The sequence below is a fragment of the Pantherophis guttatus genome, chromosome 1, assembly GCF_059756535.1.
Source record: "Pantherophis guttatus breed Tessera chromosome 1, ASM5975653v1, whole genome shotgun sequence".
Taxonomy (NCBI): Eukaryota; Metazoa; Chordata; class Lepidosauria; order Squamata; family Colubridae; genus Pantherophis; species Pantherophis guttatus.
Window position 1 is genome coordinate 136,516,688 of NC_142063.1, and position 27,253 is coordinate 136,543,940.

The window sequence follows — 27,253 nt, forward strand, 5'->3', positions numbered from 1 at the left end:
TTAGTAGGTTTTTCCAAAATTTGATTTAAAATATGGCATGTTTCTCTGGGGAAGGATAAAGATAATATATTTTTCTATTATTTGGCTGTAACTATGGCAATTTTTATCACATTAGTTTCAAATTGAGCCAAATTATAGATTTTGTCAAACAAGCCATAAAATTTAACATATTGACTGAGCAAGTGTCATTTTAAAAAATAACAGAATATTGTAGTTTGTTTATTTGTTTGCAACAACCAACTCATTGCATACAAAGTATCCTTTCTATTAAAAATATGCCAATATTTAGAAGCTCTCATTTTCAAGATTGCCAAATAGCATTGAATAATAGTTCATAATCCAAATAGGAAAAAATACCTGGGATATTAGAATCCTGTCTGGATAAGCCAGTTTTAAAAATAGAGAGATCAATTTAATATCAAGAATGCATCGATTTGCACAAGCTTCAGAACAGTGTGTTCTCTCTGAAGTCTTCCGTTACATACTCTGTTTAAGATACTTTCAAAATTAAATTCTTTTAAGTTTTTGGTTCATCTTTCTTGGAACTTGTAGTAGAGAAAATGGTGTCAGTAATTGTCACAAATGCCCCATTGATTGCCACTAACCCAGGTAAGGTTAATTGGCTACAGCTCCTTGGTATCTGTTTAGCATTGACTCCATTGATCAGCTGAAGCATGAAATTCAGTAGGACAGTGGTGGATTGGCTTATTTTTTTATTTCAGAAACATGCAGTTAATAGAATCAGAAAGATTCTGCCCTCTTTCATCTAAGATTCACCTCGGAAAGGGCAAGGGTGTTATGAAGATCTTTCTGAGCTTTGCATTTGGGCTCTAAGTATACACAACTGAATACACTACTTACCTCTCTTAACTTCTTAATGGATGAAAAGGAGCTATCGCTTTAGCAAGTTTTATTACAACTCATATGCATAATTATAATAACATGAAGCTGGTCACAAAACTATTGCATATGTAATGTGCTTTGTTTCATCACATAAAAGGAGGGCTGAACTTGGAACACATTCATATTCTTCTTGTATCACAAACAAATCATATGCCATTGTTTGGCTTCAATTCCAAAAGAAAAGAAAAGAAAAGATAAAAAATAAAATAAAGAACTGAAATACCTTTATGCTTGTACACTTTTTTATTCACTTCTGTTTCAGACTTGTACAACTAATTAAGTCCGCTAGGATATATTGATCATGGGTCTGATTGAAGTAAGACTGCATATCCCTTGGACATAAGTTCCACTGAACTCATATAGACTTTCAAATAAACATGAATAGGATTAGATGATAAAAGCACTATGCAATTTATTAATAGCCAGAAATGCTGGAAGGAAGAAGACACTTTTTACTTCTGAAGATTTTCTTACATTTTAAGGTTTTTGATAGTCTCATTGTGGAGCCCCTGACTTCTCCAGAAGTTGCCACAAAGAGAAAGAGAAGAGAAAGAGAAGACAGGGAAAACACACACACACACACACACACACACACACACACACACACACGGGGGGGGGGAGGTAGGGAGGGAGGGAGAGGAAGAGAAACAGAAATAGAAACAGAAATAGAAATAGAATCAGAATCTGAGAGAGACTGCTCAACAGCATATAGCTGGGATGGCGAACCTATGGCACGGGTGCCACAGGTGGCACGCAGAACCATATCTGAGGGCACACGAGTGTTGCCCTAGCTCAGCTCCAGCACACATGTGCCCACCGGCCAGCTGATTTTTGGGCCTTCCGGGCCCACCAGAAATCGGGAAATGGGCTGTTTCCGGCCTCCAGAGGCCTCCAGGGGGGGTTGAGGAAGGCTGTTTTTGCCCTCCCCAGGGTCCTAGAAAGCCTCTGGAGCCTGGGGAGAGTGAAAAATGGGCCCATTATGTCATCATGTGCCAAAAGCGGGGGGAGCTCAGGGGGAGAATGCGCATGTGCGCGGGAGGGCGGGGCACAGGTGGGCATTGAATTATGGGTGTGGGCACGCACACACATGAACTCCCCCCGCTCTCCCCTCGCTTTTGGCACGCGACAGCAAAAAGGTTAGCCATCACTGGCATATAGCCTACTGTAGAAAAATTCATTCTTGCCTCTTGTATTTTTAGAGTAAGGCAGCAATCATTTCTCTCTCTCTTTCTATGTAGTTGTATAAACATACACACACACACACACACACACACACACAAACGGATGAAAAAATGAGTGAATGGGATAGTGCTAATAGTTTTGTTATGGTCCTGACCATCTATTTCTCTCTTCAGAGAGAGAGAGACTTTCAAGCTGAAAGTTTGAAACTGACTAACTGTAGTACGTATCTCATTCCTTTTTTCAGTTTAGCAAACATTCAGTTGTTCAAAGAAGTCTTAAAGGAAGTGGTAATGAGGGTCAGATATCCATAATTTCTCAAAGAAATCAAATCATTCCAGGCTATATCAAAATGAAGTAGTGAATTACTCTCCCTGCTGTGAAAGATAATTGTTCCTTGTCATTTTTCTTTAGTGGTGCAGCCCAGAAGTATAGTACAGAAATCAGTGATGTAATGGAGAAAGTAGAAATATGATCTGCCATCTTGTCATGTGATTTCTCAAACGCTCTTCTTGCACTGTGATAAAAACAGGCTGGGAAACTGGCCAGACACACCTACACTCACACAGAAACTTTCTAGGGGGGGGGGAGTAAAAAAAAGGGTGATCTGTTGGCAGAGAAAGTTTGTTTAATGTGAGTTGTAGGCACTGGGGGAAAAAAAAAAGAAAGAAAATATCCAATTGTGATGGATTTAGATAGGCTTTACTGCTAAAGAAACACAAGTTGGATGAGTCAGATTCACCAGAGTGCTCCAAGTTGGCCTAGTAGAAGACTGTGTGTACTGAAGATGCACATCAAGGTCGCCATGACAAGGGTCACAGCAACTCTGCACAGATCATCTTGATAGCAAAGGTCTAAAAAGATGCTTTTCTAGTCTATGAGATCACCATCAAAGTGTAATTAATACCATTGATCAGCAGAAATTTACAGCTCACTTCAGACAAGCAAAATCATATTGTAACAAAGCCAAAAGCCCAAAAAACAAATATATAGAATAGAATAACAGAGTTGGAAGGGACCTTGGAGGTCTTCTAGTCCAACCGCCTACTTAGGCAGGAAACCCTACACCACTTCAGACAAATGGTTATCTAACATCTTCTTAAAAACTTCCAGTGTTGGAGCATTCACAACTTCTGGAGGCAAGTTGTTCCACTGATTAATTGTTCTGTAAGGCAATTTCTCCTTAGTTCTAAGTTGCTTCTCTCCTTGATTAGTTTCCACCCATTGCTTCTTGTCCTACCCTCAGATGCTTTGGAGAATAGCTTGACTCCCTCTTCTTTGTGGCAGCCCCTGAGATATTGGAACACTGCTATCATGTCTCCCCTAGTCCTTTTTTTCATTAAACTAGACATACCCAGTTCCTGCAACCATTTTTCATATGTTTTAACCTCCAGTCCCCTAATCATCTTTGCTGCTCTTCTCTACACTCTTTCTAGAGTCTCTACAACTTTTTTTACATCGTGGCGACCAAAACTGGATGCAATATTCTAAGTGTGGCTTACCAAGGCATTATAAAGTGATATTAACACTTCACGTTATCTTGATTCTATCCCTCTGTTTATGCAGCCTAGAACTGTGTTGGCTTTTTTGGCAGCTGCTGCACACTGCTGGCTCATATTTAAATGGTTGCCCACTAGGACTCAAGATCCCCCTCACAGTTACTACTATTGAACAAGGTACCACATATACGGTACCTGTGCAGTTTGTTTTTCTTGCCTAAATGTAGAACCTTACTTTTTTCACCATTGAATTTCATTTTGTTAGATAGTTCCCAATGTTCAAGTCTGTCAAGATCCTACTGTATCTTAAGCCTATGTTCTAGAGTGTTGGCTATTCCTGCCAGCTTGGTGTCATTTGCAAATTTGATGATTTCCCCATCTATCCCCTCGTCCAAATCATTGATGAAGATGTTGAAGAGTACTGAGCCTAAAACAGAGCCTTGGGGTATTCTACTGCATACCTCCCTCCATGTAGATACAGTTCTACTGAGGACTACACATTGAGTGTGGTTGGTCAGCCAGTCACGAATCCATCTGGTGGTGATGCTGTCTAACCCACATTTTTCTACTTTGTCAAATGCCTTACTGAAATCCAAATAAATTATATTGACAGCATTCCTCTGTTCCACTAATTTTGTCACTTTGTCAAAGAATGCAATAAGATTAGTCTGGCATAATCTATTTTTGACAAACCCATGTTGCCTTTTGGTTATTACTTTGTTTGCTTCTAGTTGTTTGCTGATTTGTTGCTTGATTATCTTTTCCAGAATCTTCCCTGGTATTGAGGTCAGGCTGATAGGTCTGTAGTTTATGTTCCAATGCTTTAAATATTCACAGAATTTCATCAAAAAGTGTCTGTCCAAGCTTACAAAACATTAATAATCCCAAAGTCAATCTCCATCCATCCATACCTACCTACCTACCTACCTACCTATCATCTAATCTCCTGTGTAAACGTAGAAATAGCTACACAGATATACACATCTTAATACAGGTACAGACGCATAGATATTTTTCAAGCAGGAAAATACCTAATAGAGAAACCCTGAAGAAGTTACTGCTTTTTAATTAGATATCAGTCACCTTTGCTGCAAAACAGCAGGAGAAAAAATGAATGTTTTAACCACTGTATGATTAACTTTTCATGGCTAAAAGTGAAAGTAATACTTTCTAAACTAGGATATTATTAAGAAATTAAGAAATAACATTATTAAGAAATAACATGTTATTATAATGCTATTATAAATAATAACCATATATGTTCAAATTGAGTGGGGGAAAAATGCCCCAAAGATCTTTCTGTGCTAGAATGCTAGAACTGTCTAATCCAGAGGTCTTCAAACTTGGCAGCTTTAAGACTTGTGGACTTCAACTCTCAGAATTCTCCAGCCAGCATAGCATACTCCAGCCAGCTAACATAGCATACTATGCTGTCTGAAGAATTCTGGGAGTTGAAGTCCACAAGTCTTAAAGCTGCCAAGTTTGAAGACCTCTGGTCTAATCACTTCTCAAGAACTCAAAGTTTCATGACAAAGTAGCCAGGAGAGGTGGGGAAATGAATTTGGGTGCTAAAGACAAGTTTGTACAGGTAGTCCTTGACTTACAACCACAACCAAGCCCACATTTTTTGTTGCTAAGCGAGACAGCTGTTAAGTGAATTTTGCCTCATTTTATGACCTTCCTTGCCACATTTGTAAAGTGAATCACTGCAGTTGTTAAGTTAGTAACATAGTTGTTAGGTGAATCTGGCTTCCCCATTGACATTGCTTGTCAGAAAGTTGCAAAAAGTCATCATGTGACCCCAGGATGCTGCAAATGTCATAAATATGAGTCAGTTTCCAAGTGTCTGAATTTTGATCATGTGACCATTGAGATGCTGCAAAGGTTGTAAGTGTGAAAAATGGTCATAAGTCCCTTTTTTCACTGCTGCTGTAACTTTGAATGGTTACTAAATGTACGTTGTAAGTTGAAGACTACCTGTACAGTGAAGTGATATAAAGCTCCTGGTAAATAGATTGGATCAAGAAGAGAAATGAGAACTAGGAGATCTCTGAAAAGGAAGGAAATTGTCCCAAAGAGTAGAAAGGGAAGAAACGAAACTTGGAAATATTAAAGAGATATAAAATTGTAGAGCCATAATGCACATAAAAACAAAGATAGAGACACAAGTGCAAGGGGAAAGGAGCAGAAAATGTTTAGCCTAAACCAGGGGTGTCAAACTTGCATCGTCACGTTGTTGTCACATGATGTATCATGACTTTTCTTCCCTTCGCTAAACTGGGGATGGGCATGGCCAGTGCATCCAGCCTGCGAGTTTCACATCCCTTGCCTAGACAGATTTACTAAAAGAAACAGGTAAAGAAAGAGGTTTGTCTAAAATGAAGCCTTGTAAGATAAAGAAAATAACAGACAGCCCCTTTAAGTTCAGGAAGTGAAGATTAATTATGAGTAATCAAAAGTGAAGAGAGAAAACTCCTGTCTTTCATGGCTTCCACTGTCATGCCCCCATCGGAGCCTGAATCCACGGGGGAGGATGAGCCAGAGCTGTGGCTGATGGAGATTGAGGGGACGGCTTCATTTGGGGGGGGAGGAGGAGGAGGCATCCCCAGGCCCCTCAGGCTTAGGATGGCTTGCCAATAGGGAGGAATGGGGGCAGGACGACCGAGAGAAGGCAGTCAGTAGAGATGAAGAGCGACAGAGCTCAGGCGATGAGCAAGGTCCACCCTCCCTCCTGATCCCCGAGCACGGAGAGTGGAGGGGAGGTGGGAACAGCGCAAGCTGACCCAATGACTTGGGAGGAGAGTGCCCTGCCCCTCTTCACAAGGCACACCTGGGGACTGAGAGTTATGAGACGCTGTGGGGAGAGGCGTTTGTTGGGAACAGACACCGAATTTGCCGAGTTTTGTGTATCATTGCTTCCTGGACTCATTCTTTATTCCTTGCTTTGTGGATTGATTTCTTTGTTCCTTTGCCTTGCTGGAATTCTTTGAAGCCATTGTACTAACAGAGTTCGTTGGACTGCTTGCAGCCAGAGGCTGCTGTGTGTGTGTGTGTGTGTGTGTGTGTGTGTGTGTGTGTGTGTGAGGACTTTGCTCTGGAACTTGCATTATGTGGGAGCATTGGAGAGAAACGTTGGAGCATTAAAGGGAAGTTTGAACTCACAGCTGGCTGTGTGGCCTCTGTGCCTTGCTCCGGGTCATCACATCCACTCTCTATAGCTAACAAAGGGGGAGAGAGAAAGAGAGAGAGACAGAGAGAAAAGAGGGTGCCAAGGATTCAGGAATGGTGAGATAAAGGTTTGTGGTTTCATTGGGAGGAAATTGCTAGATGATTTAGCCAGGGGAGAACTGACCTTTGAATGGTTGAGCTAATAAACTGGCGACTCAAATGGGCCAGGTTGGAAGGCAGCAGCTTTGATCACATGAAGTGTGATCAAGCAGCCAGCCAGAGTGGAGAAAAAAATAAAAGTGTTCCATGACACTTTTGCACTGGGATATTGCAAGGTGTGTGCCAGACAAGAGAATTGGATTGTTATAAATATTGACTGAAGTTTTGAATGGAACGGCACCCATTATTTACTGATCGTATTACTGTATAATACTATCCATCGCAAGGCACCGAAGTTTCTATGGGTAATCCTCAACTTTCAACCATTTGTTTAGTCACAATTCAAAATTACAACAGTGCTGAGAAAAGTGACCTTGTGGTCTCATGATTAAAATCTGGACGCTTGGCAACTGGCATGTCTTTATGACAGTTGCAGTGTCCCGAGATCCTGTGATGACCTTTTGCAACCTTCTGACAAGCAAAATCGATGGGGGAAGTGACTGTGTTACTAATTTGATAACTGCAGAAATTCACTTAACAACTGTGGCAAGAAAGGTCATAAAACGGGGCATCCTCTTCACGGCTGAGTCTGGAGGATCATATCACGGCCGTGACCAGGGGGGCGTTTGCCCAGGTTTGCCTGGTGCACCAATTGCACCCATATTTGGACTGAGATGCCCTACACACGGTCACTCATGCGCTAGTCACCTCCCGGATCGACTACTGCAATGCTCTCTACCTGGGGCTCCCCATGAAGACCACCCGGAGGCTTCAGCTGGTGCAGAATGCGGTCACACAGGTTGTTGCGGGAGGGACCCGATACTCCCATATTATACCACTCCTGCGCGGCTTGCATTGGTTGCCAGTTGCCCTCCGGGTGAGATTCAAGGTGCTGGTGTTAACCTATAAAGCCCTTCATGGCTTAGGTCCAGGCTATTTGTCGGACCACCTGCAACCAGCGTCAACTTCCCATCGCCCGGTACGTTCTCACAGAGAGGGCCTACTCAGGGTGCGGTCGGCTAGACAATGTCGGCTGGCGACTCCCAGGGGTAGAGCCTTCTCTGTGAGCGCCCCCACCCTTTGGAATCAACTACCCTTGGGGCTCCGGTTGGCCCCTGACCTTCGTACCTTCCGCCGTGAACTGAAAACCTGGCTATTTAGGTCCCCTGGTCTGGACTGATGGGGTAGTATATTTTAATTTTTTAAAACACTTTTTTGATATTTTTTATGTATATTGTTGTTTTTAACAGTCGCTTGGTCGATTGTCATTGTGAGCCGCCCTGAGTCCTTGGAGATAGGGCGGCATACAAATTTTATAAAATAAATAAATAAAAAAATAAAAACACACTTAACAACTGTCTCACTTAGCAATGGAAATGTTGTGGACATAAGACAAGGAGTATCTATTTTACCTTAATGTATAGGTTTATTTTTTTGTAAAGAGTACAAAAACTCAAGAGAATCACCAGTGGATGACAATATTATATCCACTCCTCCCCAGAGTAAAATGTGAGAATGAGCAAGAGCAATCTCTTCAGGAAATACAATGCTTTGGAATTGCCTGTTATTAGATGGGCACCTGGATAGTATATTAAGGTCATTTGGTCAAAGATTTTTCCCAGGGTGAGCTGTTTTATTTCTAATATTTTAGAGTAAATCTCTCTAAATTTCCATACATACCTACTGTCTACTGTATATATGTAAATTTTAATCTCTGTTTAGTAGGGTCTAAAAGCGATGCATTTTCTAAGTTATACATTTAGAAATAAAGCCCCCAAAACTGGCTTTTGGGTTGAAGTTTGAATGATAGACACAGAAGTCTCTGGAGGACAGGCTATTCCATTGAGTTCAAGAGTTTATCATTTTTAAAGCTTATTTTTATATCAGTATGATTGTGTCTGGGTATTAGTATGGATCTGTTTTTTTTTTCTAGTTAGTAATAGGTAGTAATAAAGCTTGATTGATTGAAAACATTTTAATGCTATCAGGTTCACCTTATAAACTACTATTGTCTGTTTGTAACAAGAAGCTGATTTTATCTTAAAAAGAAAAAAAAACTGGTTGTTCCAACAGGGAGGGGAAAATAATTCCTTAGAGCCCCCTGCTTTTTACTGATTGGAAATTTTACAGCAGGCCTGTTTTTAAAATGAATTTGATAGACACTGGAAGGATCCTGTTTGGGAATTTTTTAAGGAAAATAGCTCCTCAAAATCCAAATAGTTTTTTTTTTTTTTTTGGTTAAAGAAAGACCTGCACTGATTTGCATTTTAATATTCAGAAGTCTATTTTATCGAGCCTGGCTTTCTAGTCCAAACTGCAGTCTAATGAAGGAAAAATATATGGTAAATCAAAAAAAGATATTCCTGCTATAAAGATATGAATGGCAGGGTTCTTCCCTATCTCTGGAAGATCCTCAGATTTTTCTCTGCTCTTGAAGGACTATATATGATGCTCAGAACTAGAAGTGCTTCCTCGCAGCAATTTCATCCACCAGTGATCCATGTCAATTGTGTCTAATACTAGGCTGAGAAATCTCACTAGAAACTGTTTTCAATTCCTGTAATGAAATGTACTACGTATAATATATTAATGTTGAGAGCCTTTTTTGTATTATAAAAGACATTGGCAACCAAGTTAAAACAGCTCAGGTCTGTTTCTTTCTTTTTTAATATATATATATATATATATATATATATATATATATATTGTATCTGTCATAATTGTCCTGATTGGTCATTGCCTGTGTGATGTTGAGTCAGTCTTCTTTTCATTTCTTCCAATGATTGACCTGAGTTCAAAAATGTGTTTGATATGACAAATACACAATGACTTGCTTTAAGCAATGTCAACCATTTTAATTATTAATCAAGGCGTCATCTAGCCTAGAGTTCGCCAACCTTTTGGGCTTTACGGATCTGAGGGGCGGAGAAGGGGGGAATGGATCTGCATAAGCGGTGGGCATATGTGCCTGCTGCTCATGCAAATGGAGAGTATGCGCACGCGCTCGCCCACTGCTTGCACAAGTGAGGATGTGCACATACTGTATGCACACACTCACCTGCCACTTCTGTGGCCTGGTTCTAAACGGCTCAAGGCCCAGTAATGGGCCGCAGCCTGGAAGTTGGGGGAACCCTGATTTAGACTGTAATGAAAAGGCTGGATGAGCGTTTCAATAACCCTAGAGGAATGTAAAAGTAATCTGGATAGAACATAGAGCCAGTTTGATCTAGTGGTTAAAGCCTCAAGCTAGAAATCAGGACCATGAAAGCCAGCTGGGTGACTTTGGATCAGTCACGCTCTCTCAAACCAGCTCGTCTCACAGGGTTGTTGTTGTGCGGAAAATAGGAGGATGAAGGTGTTTTGGATATGTTTGCTACTTTGAGTTATTTGTAAAAATAATAAAGATGGGATTCAAATAAATAAACATGGAGTTTTCATCAGAATGAATAGCAATTCATTTTCGTCAGTTCTCATAGCAAGGGAAATGTTACGAGGAATGGTGGATCAGGCCCAATAAAGAGACTTGAGTCATCAAGTAGAATATCTCTCTTTTATTTATAGGTTCATCATATCATCACTTGGGTACATCAGGAACTGAAACATGGAGTAGTGTGCCCACCTTTTATACCTGTGGGCGGGGATTCAGGTAAGGAGGGGTCTATGGGAGGAGCTGACCAGGTGGGAGTCTGGGTTAACCCCTGCACTACTGCGCTATAGCTGATCCCTGGCACGGGCAGAGCATTTATGCCTGACAAATCCCCCTCTAAATGCCTGACCCGTGTCTGTAGGCCTGACTGACTGGTTGGTACCCTGGGGTGGATCTTGAGCTTGGAAACTAAGTGTGACTGTTGCTTGCCCTGTAGGGGTTTTGTGAGTATGTCTGCGGTCTGTTCTTCTGTATCGCAGTGTATGGCCTTTATGAAACCAATTCTGGAGAGCTGTCTAACGTGCTTGTACTTTATGTCTATGTGCCTTGACCTTTGCCCTACAGCGTCGGACATGGATATCTCTATGGCGGCTTTGTTATCTTCGTAGATATTTATTGGGTAAGCTGGTTCTCTCCACACGCTGGCGAGTAGGTCGTCGAACCAGATGAGATTGTTGGCGGCTTTGGAAAGGCATATATATTCAGCTTCAGTAGTCGAGGTTGCCACCAAGATTTGTTTGCCTGTGTACCAATGCACCGGACAGTTATTTAAGTAGAATATGTACCCAGATGTGCTTTTGTGGCCTTTGGCGTCTCCGGCCCAGTCAGCATCAGCGTAGCATGAGAGGATGGGTTCTTCGGATTTTTCAGGCTCTAGGGTTAAGCATGCATTGGCACTCTGTTTCAGGTATCTTAGCACCCTTTTCACTGCGTCCCAGTGGTATGTGGTGGGTTTGCTCACGTGCCTGGATAGTAAATTAACGGATAGAGCAATGTCCGGTCTTGTCCAGTTAGCGATATACAGGAGGGAGCCTATGATTGACCTGTACAGCGTGTTGTCTCCAAATTCAGGTGATTCATCATGCATGTTTTTTAGGAAGTCCGCCTGCATGGGTGAATCACATCCCTTGGCGTCTGCCATGTTGCACTTATGGAGTAACTCTTCTATTTTCTCTTTCTGTGACAGTTGGAAACCTTTTGGCGTCTGGTTGACTTGTACCCCCAGGTATCGGTTTATCCTCCCAAGGTACTTTAGGGTGAAATGCTCGCTCAGCCTGCTGGCGAAGGTGTTGCGGTTGGCTTCGTGTTTGCTGATGTATAGAATGTCATCCACGTAAACTAGGATGTATTCTGGTGAGTCCCCCTCTTTCCTGGTGAAGAAACAGTTGTCAGCTATGTTTGCCGTGAATCCCATAGACTTCAGGGCCTCTACCAGGCATTCGTACCATCGTTTGCCTGATTGTTTTAGTCCGTACAGGCTCTTATGAAGTAACCAGGTGTCCCCTCTGTTGGTTTCTTTGCTGTGGGGGGCTCTGATGTATATCTCTTTGTCTAGTTTGGCGTGCAGGTAGGTGGTCTGCACGTCGAACTGATGCACTTCCAGCCCTAGCAAGGATGCGATGACCAAGGCGCTTTTGACGCACTCTGTTCTTACGGTGGGCGAATAGGTGTCTGTGTAGTCTTCCGGAAACCTTTGAGCAAACCCCTGGGCAACTAATCTTGCCTTGTATAGGCTTTGGCCGCCCTCTAAGTTCTTGACTTTAAATATCCACCGGGTGCCTATTGTGTTCTTGCCCTCTGGTACTTTGGTGGGGGTGTATACCTCCAGCTTCCTCAGGCTGTCCAGTTCTTTGGCCATGGCTAACTCCCACTTTGCCCTCTCCCCCTGGGGTAGTCTCAGTACCTCTTCGTAGGAGTTTGGCGTAACGTGGTTTGTGTGCACGTGCATCACGTAATCATTCAGCCTTTTTGGCAGCTGGTTTCTGGTTGACCTGACCGGTCTGGTTGCTGCCTGCTCAGTGTCATGCAGATATCTGGCCTCTCTTTGTGTCAGTGATTCGACACTTATCTTGGGATGATTCTCTTTCCATCCCTCAACCTTGATGCCTTGGAGGTCGGGCTTGGGCCTGCTCCCTTCCTGTCTACTCACTGTCTCGTTCTTGTTTTGAGTTTGCTCGATTGGACTATCCTCCCGCTCGGTGGGTACCTCATTTAGGTGTATTCTGGACCAGTTGGCTTGCTCATGGAATGCCGCTGTTCTAGAGATCACAAACCTATTATTGCTGTCCACAAACCTGAAGCCCTTGGTTCCTGGCTCGTATCCCATAAACCTGAGCCTTCTGGACACCTTATCCCCTTTCTTGCGCAACTGCTTGGGTATGTGTACATCAGCCGTTACACCGAACACATGTAGGTGTGCTATCTGTGGCTTCTTGTTATACATGACCTCGTATGGTGTTTTATCTATCACACTGGACCATGTTCTATTTAATGTGTAGTTGGAGTAGACCAGGGCTTCAGACCAGAAGTGTTGGCCAATGCCCGCGTCCTCTAAGGCGCACCTGACCATCGTTTGCAGCGTGGAGTTCCGTCGTTCTGCGACCCCGTTCTGAAAGGCGGAAAACGGGGACAACGTAAAGTGAATCACGCCTTTGGACCTGAGCCAATGTGAGAAGTCTTTAGATAGAAACTCAGACCCTCTGTCGGTCATGATCTGTTTGATCTGTTTGTTGTTTTGGGTTTCTACTCTTTTATAAAACTCTTTGAATTTTTGGAAGGCCTCATCCTTTTTTCTTAAGGTGTAGACGAAGCCATATCGACTATGGTCATCCACTATGGTGAGGAAGTACTTTTTCTTATAATTTATGGATGGCCTTAGGGGCCCTACCAGGTCCATGTGTACTAAGTCGAATATTTGGTTGGCGGCACGTAACGACCTTTTGGGTCTGGGTTTTACCTTCAGTTTTGAACACTTGCACACCGAGCACTCGAGGTAGTTTTCACAGTTTTTTATTATGGCACCCTCGGTACAGTTGGCCATTTTCTGTATCACGGGAAAACTGGCGTGTCCAAGCTTGCGGTGCAGCAGATGGGCACAGTTGTCATGCATTGGTTTGCCTATTGAGGGCTTCTTTTGGGTGTGTATGTTGTGTTGTGTTTCTGGTGTCGTGTTATTATCGTTATCTACCTCTCTCCTGTCTACCTGTTCACCCTCAGTCCTGCCTTGGTCAGTGTCTTCTGCGTTCTCTGAACTGGTGTTTATGCTGTGGGTGTAATCCTCATAGAAAGTTATGTAGGGTAACCCTTGGTTAATGGTTACTCTTCCTATATCTTTCCCGTCCTTGCTAACCTTGACGTTGCCTTTTGTGAATATCATCTCAACCCCTGATTCCTTGCTAAGCTTTACTGCGGCCAGGATGTTGTGGGGTATCTCCGGGACTAGCAGTACCCCCTCTATTTTCCCTACGCCTGGTAATGTAATTGTCCCTTTGCCTGTTACTCTAACCTGGTTTTGGTCTGCAACTTTGATCGGAAAATCCTCTCTCTTGAATGATGAGAGTAGTTTCTGATTGTATGTGGTGTGGTTGGAGGCCCCCGAATCCAGGAGCCAAGAGCTGGTGTCTTTGTCTTGGTGTGTGGTGTGTGTGTGCTCCCCTATCCCATATAGGGACCCTGTCCTGCTGTCGCGTGAACTGTCTCTGTTCCCCCTCTTATCCCTAGGAATGGGTGAGTCTCTACGCCTATACCTTTCTTCGGATGTGTGCCTTTCTGTTTGTCTGTACCTATGCTCTGGCCTGCCTCTCTCCCTATAGTTCTTGGGGCAGTCCCTTTTGATGTGTCCCCTCGACCCGCAGATGTAGCACTCGGGCGTGTTGTGTTGTTTCTCTTGGAAGACTACTCTCTTTTCACTCTTGTGTTCTCTGGGAGGGCCGGGGCGGCTCCTCCTCAGATTATCTTCTGCGATAAGTTTGTTGGATAGCTTCTCCATGGATAGCATCCCTAGGCTAACAGTGTCTAAGTGTGTCAGGAAGTTATTCCATGAGTGATCTAAAGAGTTGATTATCACACTCTTCATGATTTGGTCGGAAATAACTTCTCCCCTAAGGTGTAGCTCTGCTCTGGTACCGCTTAAGGACACTAGGTGCTCACTCATGGGGGTCCCTGGCTTAAGTCTGGCGGAAAAGAAGTCTTTGGAAATTTGTGTGGTGGTGGACACACTCTCACTGTAAAACAATCCAAACATTTTCCCTATAATTTCTGATACTGTGAGGTTATGGCCAATACAGTGGTAAATTGTGGGGGAAATACTGGCAATTAAAAGATAGAATGCCCTATGGTGCATGCAATCCAGCTCTAAAGTCCATGGCCTCTCTGGGGGGTCATTAATAAAATGAGACATGTTTTCTTTCAGAAACACCACCTGGAGCTGCTGTGACCACTCTAGGATATTGCCCCCATCCATCCTCAACTTGGGAAAGTCTACTGGTAAGTTTCCAGCACTATTAGTAAAGTTACTTACTGCTGGCTGCTGTCCATGGTTCCTTATGTGCCTATAGCAGCAGTAAGGCATGGGAACGCTTGCCGGTAGTTTAAAAGTCCCGCTTTGTAATTTTTTTCTTTTTTCTTCCTCTAGGCGGAAGAGCGCATGCGCGAAGTCCATTTCAGCTCCGCCGTCGCCGAGGAAGGACCTGTTCATCGCGGCTCCGCTGTAGAGGTCTCTGCCGGTCGGGTAGGCCTCGGCTTCGGACTTGGGGGTCCAGGTGTGCTCCGGAGGGCGTCGTCCAGCGGCTGCTTCTCCGGAGTGAAGATCCTGGCGGCGTTGAGGCTCCGGTGATGGCTGTAAGTAGCTGCCCCAGTCTGCGTGGTCCGGGGTGTGCGGCCTGGGCGATCGGAGGCGCGGTGTCCCTGGGGTGCGTAGGTGGGCTGGCGGGCTGGCACGGGCGTCGGTGGCTCTCGGGTGGGTGCTTCGTTGCCCTTCTCCTCGCCTTCCTTTCTGTTTTGGCCTCTCCGGCTTCTCTTTTGTAATTTTGAGGCCTGGGCCGAAGGCGGCGGCAAGGGTCTTCATGGCCCTATCCACTTGCCGCTCGCTGGGGGTGTACCAGGGGTCAGAGTCGGATTCGGTCCCCTCTCCCCGGTCACTTTCCTCGTGGTTCATGGTCCGGCATTTTTCGTGCGCCGGCCATTTTGAACTCTGGCTTTCGATTGGTTGGAGGTTGGCCATCTTGTCCGAGCACGTGGACAAAGATGGCCGCCGTTTCAAATTTAGAGCGGGGCTTTGGGGCTCGGTGGCCGTTGGAAGTGCCCTCTTGGGCGATCCACTCACTGAGTCCAGCTCCTCGAGTTCTGAGTCCGAGCCTTCTTCACTCCTTGCCGCCTCGCGATCGAGTATGAAGCTCCGCAGGTCGGCAAGGAAGTTTTTGTCGCCGGCTCTCTCCTTCAACAGCTGCAGGACGTCGAGTCGCAGCTCCTCTCCTTCTTGGTCGCCGTGGTGGCCCCTTTTCCTTTTCTCGATCTCCCCCTTTTCTTCCGTTGCGGTGGTTTTGGGGGTGGTTGAGGATCCTGCCTTCCCTGGCGAGTCCGGCGGGTTGCCTTCCCGTTGCTTCGGGGGTGTCGCCATTCTGCAGGTAGGTATGGGTCCTTGTCTTGTGGCTTGGGATCTTTGGGCCTTACTAACCATCCTCTGCTACCATTTTGTTACGAGGAATGGTGGATCAGGCCCAATAAAGAGACTTGAGTCATCAAGTAGAATATCTCTCTTTTATTTATAGGTTCATCATATCATCACTTGGGTACATCAGGAACTGAAACATGGAGTAGTGTGCCCACCTTTTATACCTGTGGGCGGGGATTCAGGTAAGGAGGGGTCTATGGGAGGAGCTGACCAGGTGGGAGTCTGGGTTAACCCCTGCACTACTGCGCTATAGCTGATCCCTGGCACGGGCAGAGCATTTATGCCTGACAGGAAAGATGCATGAATGATAGCTTCTGATTCCTTTGTGCATCTTCAAGAATGGTGTGTTATAGCACCTCTGTCAGCATATTCTAGATACAAATGGGCTTAGGAAGTGGCTGAAATGCTAATATGTGAATTCCAGAGCACTGTTAACAGGTGGGGGGGGAGGTTGCCTTCCCTTGGCCTTATTCTCTGAATTTTTTTCTTTCTTTCCGATCTTACAATTGATTGCCTAAGTGAATTATTACCCCTTCTCAAAATACCTTAATTGCTGCTTTACAAAAAGCAAGGAGAAAGCTTCCTACCCTCACTTTTTCTTACAACCCTGATCTGGTTTTGCTCACTTCTTATCACCCTCCTCACCAGTGAGAAGAGATCTCATAACTGGAGAAAAAGAAGTAATTTGATAAAAACCCTGAAAACTCCATACACCTTTTCCATCTTGTGGGATTTTTCAGCTTCACAGGAAGCCAAGAAAAATCCCTCCCACTCCAAACCCTCATAATTTTCCTGTCTTGGATGCTTCTTGCAAAGCAGCAATAAAGGAAAAGGAGTGATTGGTGGCCAATGATAGCAACTTCAGTTCCCCGAACTAGAGCCAATATCTGGAGAAAAGAAAACCTGCACTGCATCTTTTTCATATTTTTGTTATCTTGAAAGCAAATAGAAGCAAGGGGGAAAAAACTTTATTAGTTATAGTTCCCTGGTGAAGTTTATTGATGGTTTACTCTTGGCAGCGGCGATAATAATGGATTAGCATTCTTTGCTTCCTAAACATTTCTACCCAGTGGGATGGACAAGCAATTTTAATGTTAGTAAAATTAATTGGAGAGGCAGGAGAGGATTGTATGGGAAAGGGGATGCATTTTTTAAAATTAATTACCATTTAATTATAAATATTGATTTTAGTACCAGAATGCTTTAAGCATGTGCAGGGGTTTCCTTGCAAAATTAACCATTCTCATCTTGATAGTACTAAGGTTTTTGATACAGAGATGCCAAATTTTAAGATATGGAAAAGTAAGAATTTCAGGACTGTAGGAAAACATGCTAGATTGGAGTGCACAAAGGATTCTAATCTTGGAGCTGAAGACCAACAGCAGCAAAAACAACAACAATAAAAGTGATAGCAAAAATTGGCACAAGAATGTGAAATCCTCCAATGTGATAATAATGCTGATTGCACACAAATATAAACCTTGTTTATATTTGACTGCATAAATTTCTACAGTGTGAAATGTTATAGGCTTCTATCTACTGTATATAAAATGGCAATTACAGGTTCAGGAGGCTGCTTAAAATATGCATCAATTGAAAAACATAGGAGATTTTCCTGATGATTTATTACATGGGAGCTATAGAATTGGACTCACAGATTGGACTACATTCAGGAAATGCTAGCATAAAATTAATGGCATGGTCAAGGCCTTTTTAAAGGGCTTTGATTACTATAATATTGTCCTCAAAAAGCAACTGTTGAGACCTGAGACCTGCCAACTTTTTCAGCTGATTTACAAAAACATACCTTGCTGCTTGCTTTTTTTTTCTTTTTTACTTCACATCCCAGCTCATTTCTAACTGAAACGAGACTCTGTTTTCAATAGTTCCATAGAAACTCAAGATAGCAGCCATAGGATTATACATAAATGATTTAACCTGCATTATTTTGTGCTAATGATATAGCTCTTTGGTTAAAAGAAACCTTTTCTCCCTTAATATCAGCTACATCAGAGGTGGGTTTCACATTATGTTACTACTGGTTCGCCCCGCACGTGCATGCTTGCCTTGTGCGCGGATCCCCCCGGTTTGCTTGCACATGCGCCTTCCATGCATGCGCCCGGCCTCAAAAACATGCCTAAATAGGATGGCATAGAGCTGGAGCGGGCGGCCCACTATTTCTACTACCGGTTCGGGCAAACTGGTCTGAACCAACTGAATACCACGTCTGAGTTCCATGCTTTTCTCTATTCTAGTACTACTACTACTATTCTCTTTTCTTCTCTATTATTACTAAATAGTACTACTACTAGTAGTAGTAACAGCAGCAGAATTACAGAATATTTAGATCTTTAGTTTGATTACGTAGAAACATATATTTTTTTTAAACATGGGGCTTTTGGAATTTATGTTGGTGCACAGAATTGTATTTAAGCTTTGGTTAAGCAGGAGAAAGAAAACAACAGCTCCACTCTAATGGAATAAATCATTTTATATAATTATAGAAATTAAAAATATTTATTTATTTAATTAATTTCCATGGCCTCCCATCACAACAAAATGACTTTGGGTGGTAAACAATTCTAAAACGATTGAAAACAGTACAAATTAAATGTATAGAGCAGCCAAGAAAATTGTCACAATAATTGGCAGTCTAATCAAGAAATGGGGTACCTAAAGTGTTTGAGGCATTAGCCAGGTTTTTAAACTCTTATGAAAGGGTCATCCTAGAAATACTAATTAGAATGGAGCTATACAGTTTGCTTGGTAAATTTTATTAACATACCTGACTTTTTCTTTTTTAACTTATGGGCTGTTTTCATTATTAAACCTATGAGTGAAAATTGTGTGGAATTACAATATATGCAACATTTCTCAGCAATTATGTTTCTCCCACTTTCCTTCTTCCTGATATACACACATTCTGAATATGAACCTTTAAATGTTTGATTTTCCCCAGCAGGCATTTCTCTAGAAAATTATAATTCCTAGCCACTTGACTAACGGAAAAAAAAAAAAAACATTTAATCAGATTGTGAGTTAACATATATTAAATCAAATACAGTTTCAGGAATTGAAATAAATTATTTTATAAACAGAAATAGAAATACACATTGTGTTCCTCTCAAACAACTGTTTTTAAGTTGATCAAAGTATTTTATGAAGCATTTTGTAGCAAATTATGTACTTTTTTCCCCTGTTTCCAGTATTTACAACATTTTAAAAAATAAACCAGAACAATAAAGTATTATTCTATACAGATATTTTATTTTGCATTGTAATGATCAGCACAAATAGTAGAAGATGCAAGGTATGTTAGAAAGGAAATTCTTCATAATAATAAGAAATTCCATATTTGAAATAATCTCTTCAAGACTATTATTCTATACTATCTGGATTGTGAATGAAGACATGCATGCTACTTTCTTTTTCACAACAATATATGCATTTATTGCATATATATGTGTATGCGTGTGTGCATAAAGTATGTATATATGTATTTAAGTTTCAGATTTTTAATGTAACCATCAGACACATCTCAAATAATCTACAAGATAAAAAGAAAATATAGTCCTCTATATTGTTTATGGATTTATCCTGAGAAAATTATAATTAAGAAAACAGAACTGTAGTATTTATAAAATAACTAATGCATTTAAACACTTTTCTGAATTATACCACTAAAATAAAATGTTGTTACATATTGTAAAATCAAAAGAAGAATTCAGTATTGGCTTTTAATTATTTGTGATTGTCTGAACTATTCAAATTTCATGATTACCCTAAATGTTTCAGTGTAAATTTGCAATAAACTGAGACAATGGTCACAGAAAACTATAAAACATTCTGCAACATATTTTTCCCCCAAGAAATGTGTTGGAATAGTTTTATGAAAAATATTTGATAGGAACTACATTTAATCAAAATTCAGTACAGTACCTGTTTTCCAATAAAATTAATCAAGAAAGGAAGCATGCAACCATTTATCTTATTTGGCTACATAAACTTTTCTTCTAGCTTCTGAATATTTATTTGTCATGTGTTGTTTCTGATTATTTTTGCTAGGCTGAATAAAATTCACTTAATTTAAGATGTAACAATATAATTTATATTTAACTTTCAAAGCTTTGCTTGATATTGATCCTAAATTTAGTTATACAAGTTATTTGAAGCATGTCAAGAACTTAGTTTTTATCTGTTAAATAGATTTGGAAATTTCCAAAGGATTATGAAGGTGATCCACAGAGAATATACCTGCTGTTACCCTTAAATTTTTTTTGCTGAAACAACAGTGCCATAAATAGCCTAAGGAAGGTGACACCTCTGAGAATGTCACAAAGCTTCCTGAAAACAATAGTACCATGCCCATTAATCTCAAGGATTTTTGCTAACATCTACTAATAGTGAAAAAGTAAGCTGTCCATCATACTGTATATGAAAAATGTTCAACTCCTACTAATCCACTGGAGTTTCTCTGAATGAAAAATGTTTATAGTTTTGGGGGGCAAGAAAACACAATTAAAACTATAAATACAGGAGTGCATAATATGACAGAGCAGAAGATATAATATACAACAGTTTGATTATTTATCAGGTTATGCAATTAAGTGGAGCAACTCTCACATACATTTTGTTTCTATGAAAATTGATAAAATTGGGCTTTTGTGTGTTGCTTGAATTCTTTTCATTGTTTAGAAATAAGTATGCCAAAGAACTTTTGTTAATTTTTTTGGAAGTAAATATATCAAATATTTTTATTTATTTATTTTATTTATCACATTTCTACACTGCCAATCTCACCTGGGTAACTCTGGGCAGTTTTCAATAAAAAAACATACAAAGTGAGTAAGAATAGAGTTCAAACAGAGTTAAGAGCAAAGTTAAATTTAAAATGTTACAAGCACCCTCACAAATATCTTAATTCAGATCAAGATGGCGGCCAACGGATGGTAAAATCCTGTCAGGTTAATGAAAAAAGATAAAAGGGAAAACGAACATCACTTGTATATTTTCTTTGAGGCATTCCTATATTATCACCAGAGGTGGGTTTCAGCAGGTTCTGACCAGTTCTGGAGAACCGCTAGCGGAAATTTTGAGTAGTTTGGAGAACCGGTAAATACCACCTCTGACAGGCCCCGCCCCCATCTATTCTCTGCCTCCCGAGTCCCAGCTGATTGGGAGGAAATGGGGATTTTGCAGTATCCTTCCCCTGCCATGGCCACCAAGCCACACCCACCAAGCCAAGCCACATCCACAAGTCACGCCCACAGAACCGGTAGTAAAAAATTTGAAACCCACCACTGATTATCACTCATATCTATGAGATAATTCAGACATTAAATTCACTGATATTTTAGTCTTAGATAAACTGTTCTATGACAAGAACAAGCTCCTCCATGGTGATGGAGGTTTTAACTTTCCTGAATTTCAGCTTCATCATTGGCATCTACTTCTCTATGGAGACCACCAAGTCAAAAGAACACGGTGGGCTTAATTAAAGAATGAGCATATGTGACTTCTGACACGGTGATGGCTGGGGTCCAATTTCAGGAGTGCTTGCCTGTGCTTCTACATTAAACACCTCAAGGCACATTTGGTTGATTTTCAGATGGCAATATATTTTTTTAACCTTTGTTTCTAATGATAAATTTAAAAGCTGAGACAGCCCTATTTGAAAGCTCCAAGCAAATATTTTTTCTTTCTGTGTGTGTTGGTTTGTGTGTATGTGTGTAATCATGGACAAGATTATTAATACTAGAGCTAGCTTTTTGCCAATTGAATCTTTAAATCATTACATTGAAGGGAAAATTGATTTCACAGTTTGACCCAGATGCATTAATAGCAACCTGAGTTATGAACAGCACTGGAAATATTTAAGATTATTTAAGAATATCATATATGCACTATTATATGTTTGTTTGAATTGCAGAACCACAATTGCATATAAAACTAACAGCCATCCAATCTGGAACAGATTCTCACTAACAATAAGAAACACACAACATTGATGCTAAATTGGGAACCAAAGCCTGCAAAGTCTAGCTTGCTCCCACATATACACCAACATCACAATTACAGTCCCCAACAATTTCACACACAGGATGATGATGATGATGATGATGATGATGATGATGATGATGATTTATTAAATTTTTATACCGCCCTTCTCCCGAAGGACTCAGGACGGTGTACAGCCAAAAATAAAACCCACAACTATATGAAAGTTAAAAGACAATTTAAAAATATTAAATAATTTGGCCAAAAGAGCTAAAATAGAAACCACCCATTAAAATAGCATTTAGGCCAGCCCTGCTTGGTGAAACAATAGTGTTTTGAGGGCGCGGCGAAAGGTGCGAAGGTCAGGGATCTGACCAATCTCCGGGGGCAGCTCATTCCAGAGGGCAGGTGCCCCCACAGAGAAGGCTCTCCCCCTGGGGGTCGCCAGTCAACATTGTTTGACCGACGGCACCCTGAGGAGTCCCTCTCTGTGGGAGCGTACTGGTCGATGGGAGGCTATCGGTGGCAGAAGGCGGTCTCGTAAGTACCCGGGTCCTAAGCCATTGAGCGCTTTAAAGATGGCAACCAACACCTTGAATCGCACCCGGAAGACCACCGGGAGCCAGTGCAGCTCACGCAGGAGCGGTGTTACATGGGAGCATCGAGTCGCTCCCATAATCACCCGCGTGGCTGCATTCTGGGCCCGCTGGAGCCTCCGGGTGCTCTTCAAGGGGAGCTCCATTGGTGATTAATGGTGTCTTCATATATATTTCCTCCAAATGTAATATACTGTATATTCCACAGAATGCCAGCAATGCCTTTCAGGATTGTGGGTTGGGCAAACAGGCTAAACTTTGCCCAAAATAAATACTGAACACCCCACTGACATCAGAATTCAGAACAAGTCAAAGTATCATAACATCATCTTAATCTCCCAACACACTAAATTGCAGATTTCAATATTTTTTACTTGTAAAAGCAATTTTTTACTTGTAAAATGTAATTTAAAAGGCCTTTAGGGGAAAAAAAACTAAGTATTTTTAATTTTGTATAATGGGCATCAAAAGTATGTGTGTCTGTGTGTAGGTATGTCTATATACTTATATCAGGGGTGTCAAACTCGATTTCATTGAGGGATGCATCAGGGTTGTGTTTGAACTTGGGGGGGGGACATGGCCAGTGTAGGAGTGGCCACCTCAACATCACTTATGTCGGAGGTGCCTGTGGAGGCCTGAGTACTCTGCCAGAGAAAACAGGCTCCTGAGCTCTCTTTTTGGCTGCAACGGCTGCAACCCTCTGCCAGTGAAAAAGGAGCTTGGTAGGATCCGCGTGTAGCCCTCCCGAGCTCCGTTTTCACTGGCAGAGGCACTGCAGGCCAGCCCTTCACTGTTTCCAGGGCAGTCCCATGGGTCAGATCTAAGCACTCCGCGGGCCAGATCCGACCCCAGGGCCTTGAGTTTGACACCCCTGACCTATACAAACAAGCAATTATTTGGTCTAACAAAAATGACAACCTTGTCAAATTAGAAAAAAACCCAAAGATAATGATATTATTGGAAAAATCAGCAATGAATGGGCTAGAGGACTGATTTGACCTGCTATTCAAACTAAGCCAGACCATAATCCCCCAAAGTAATATATCAATCTTGTTCGGAAAGGAAAGTGAGAGAGTGGACATCTGTTTGATTTTTCTTGTGAGTGCTCACTGCCTCCTTGGGTGGTATCATGGTGAAAAAAGTTCTAAAATTCTACAAACTCATGATCATTCCTCAATACTCTCAGATTCCATCAGTACAATAACCTAATACTGTTATGCATTAGTTTAGATGATCAATGGGAGAATCTTCAGGTACAAAGAAACCAACTTAAACAGTAAATGTGGTAATATAGAGATGAAAGGAAAGGAAATTCTGAAGAGAGAAAACTCTGATCCATGAATTAGGGAAGAAGTAGCAAAAAAAAATAAAAAATAGAAGATATCCACTGAATCTTTTACCTTTTTTAATATTTGAATAAAACACATCGTGTTTTTTTCCAGCTAATATCAGTATCTTTCTGACACATATTGCTGTTGTGTTTCTTTGTTCATTCATTGTATTAATAGGGGAATAGGCATCTAAATATGTACCATGAGGGTTCAACACAAAGTAATGCCTCCACTGCCCCAACTGCAATGATATCCTTAACAACCATTATAAAAGAGGTTGTAAAATCCAGCACAACTCTTTTAACAACCACCTTGCTTAACACTGGAAATTCTGGTCCCATTTCTGGTTGTAAATTGAGGGCTACCTGTACTCACAATAGACTTCCATTTCTCAAATAATTTCAGCCCAACTTTTTCTGGCAGGCAAAGTTCTGCAATGGTTTTCTTCCAATTGGTGGCGGGATGGGGAGAGATTGGACCGTAAATCCTTGCTGTATGGGGTGCCTCAAGTCTTTCCACTCTACAGGAAGTCATTGAATAGAGGCAGAGGGTGAAGTAACATCGATCTACTAATGATACCCAGTTGTACATCTCTACCCTGGGTTGTACAAGTTATGTTATAGAGGTCCTTATCTAATGCCTAGAGGTTGTGAAGGTTTAGATGGGGTGTAGAGGAGGTCCTAATAAGGCTGAATAGCTTCCTGGTTCTGGATCTGTTCCTCTAGAGCAGGGGTGTCAAACTCAATTTCATTGAGGGATGCATCAGGGTTGTGTTTGACTTTGGGGGGCTGGGGTTGGTGTGGCCATGGTGGGCATGGCCAGCTTGATGTCACTCATGTCGGGGATGCCTGGGGCGGCCCAAGCACTCTGCCAGCGAAAGCAGGCTCCCGAGCTCCGTTTCGGCTGCAATGGCCTCTGCCAGCAAAAATGGGACTTGGGAGTGCTGCCCGCAGCCCTCATGAGCTCCGCTTTTAGCTGTGATGGCTTCCTGCAACCCTCTGCCAGGGCAGCCCCAAGGGCTAGATCTAAGCACTCTGTGGGCTGGATCGGGCCCTTGAGTTTGACATCCCTGCTGTAGAGGATAAGAAAGATGACCTTGATGGAGATACACATAAACTGTTTCCTAGGCAAAGAGTCTGAAGCACTTTTTTAAAGCCCAGAACTACAAGGTAACATTTGGAAGTAGTTCAGGCAGATACATCCCTAAATCATCAACCTATAAGAAAGATGATGAAGTACACTACAATCAGACTTGTAACTTTTTTCTATTATAGGCAATTACCATGAAAATCATTTTAATCTTCATATGGAGTTGATTTCCTGGTCTGGTCTACCTAATCAATCAGGTGTTAGGGACAGGTTGTTTGCTGAGTCCACTTTAGATACTTCTGCAGGTGAGGATAATGTGTAAGATGTTTTATATTGTGTAACCTCTATTTATTATATATGTTATAACTGTACTTTTGTTGTGATTGGTTTGTATTGTTGGCCACCCAAACTTTTTTGCTTTGGGGAGTCATATATATTTCCTAAATGAATAAATATACTGGAGAGATTTGCAAAAAACAGTAGTTTCACATTATTTTATCCTAAGCAGGAAAATCATAATTATTACACAACCTTTCTGTCCCAAAACCATTAATCACTTTTATAACAACTATTATTTGCAGCTTAAATATCAACAAGCCAAAAGCAGTTTTTCAGTAATCTATTTTTGGTCAAAGCTGCAAATGAATTTGTGGTTTATCACTTTTCTTAGTTCGCAAATGCTTTTCCATATACAACGATATAATAGTCTTTATAAGCTTATTATTAAAAGGAATAAGCAAGAAAATTATAATAATGTGGAAATAATACAGGGGGAGGATGATAGAAAGACACATAAAATTAAAAACTTGAAGGAATGTATGGGAAATACAAAACACTGAAAGCCTCAGATTAGATTATGTGATAATAAAGTAACAAAAAACCACTCATGAAATAAAAGACTGGTACAAACCTATAATTTATTACAACGGAGTGATTGCAGCATCCAGAGATAAAATCTTTTTTTTTTTTCATTTCTATTGAATGAAACAAATAATCTAAAAGACCTTTTAGTAGAGACAGAGAGCAGCAGCTGTTGCATTCTTCTTTTGATCTTCAGAAAAAAGTGGAAATGTGACCAGATTGGGAAATGTAACTCATCAAAAATAACTCTGACCCATCCCTTGTCCACTTTCAATAGAAGTGAAGCATACCCTAACTAGGAAAATAATGGTTAGAAAGCACATTCTCACAATTTCTCTGAGAAACTACAATTCACGGTCACCAATAAAATTCTCTATTTGCTCTATTTCAAGGAGTAACAAGTGGACTTTGTAATGACAAAAAATAGATCTGGTCATCTCCTTCCTGACAGTGAGTTGGAAAAAAGTGCTATAAAACTGACCCTGGAAGCCAAGAATTTTATACCATAACAACCATAGACTACAGCAGTGTTTATGAATTCTGATATGAATTCCTTCCTCCCTTCCTCCCTCCCTTCTGTCAGAGTGCACACAGTGTGACTATTTTGAAACAACCCAGGAGCAAAATACAGTAAACAGAGGTTTGTCTTTAAAATAGTGATTTATCTACAAGGAATACAGTATATACATGTATGTACTAGGCAAAGGCAACCAATCATCAACTATAGCACAGAAGCACACATGGAGAGAAAGAGATGCCCTCACAGGGCCCCTCTTATATAGACAGCCTCTTAAAGTGATAACCTTGCTGACTCATTCTCATTGCATCATCGTTTCAGTTTACAGCCTTACAGCAACTGGTCAGCTATTAAATCATCATTACCATGACACCTTCCTCCCTCCCTCCCTCCCCCCACCCCCCTCTCCCATAGCCCTGGAGGGAAGTACCTCAGGGATGAATTTAACCAAAGATTGGATCATCATCAAATTCATCAGATCTTACTTTTGAGCATTCTATTTCATCTTCATGTTTTGAAGCTAATGGATTATTATAGGTACCCAGGAAGGGTAGATACAGCAATTATGGTTGCCAGCATGAAACATGTGAACTACCACTAACAGGAACCAACATTAATATTAATTCTTCAAGATCTTGTTTTGGTCAAAGAGACTCATCTACATTAAAAAAAAGTCATTAGCAGACTTGGAAAAACTCAACAGTTTGCAGAAATGCAGGAAACATTTTTTGTCTTTTAACTAAAACTATTGCAAGTGTCATAACTGACATGGTGTAGAATGAAAAGGAGAAAAAAAAAGAAAAAAGTACTGTACAAATCTCACTCCTAATATACTGTAGGTTCTCTTTGGAATAGT

The 27,253-nt window shown here is 41.3% G+C and overlaps 2 protein-coding genes across 5 annotated transcripts in view; one reads left to right on the forward strand and one right to left on the reverse strand.

The window, feature by feature from the left end:
- Positions 1-27,253, reverse strand: part of LRP1B (LDL receptor related protein 1B) — a 986,195-nt gene that overhangs the window by 441,267 nt on the left and 517,675 nt on the right. The gene's annotated exons all lie outside the window — the stretch shown is intronic.
- LOC132711629 (uncharacterized) lies at positions 561-27,202 on the forward strand. The gene is made up of 6 exons (XM_087892817.1): positions 561-609; positions 10,470-10,554; positions 14,747-14,820; positions 14,969-15,174; positions 16,104-16,188; positions 25,205-27,202. Exons 1-6 carry the CDS (start codon positions 561-563, stop codon positions 25,339-25,341), a joined length of 636 nt encoding a protein of 211 aa, XP_087748943.1. The 3' UTR covers positions 25,342-27,202.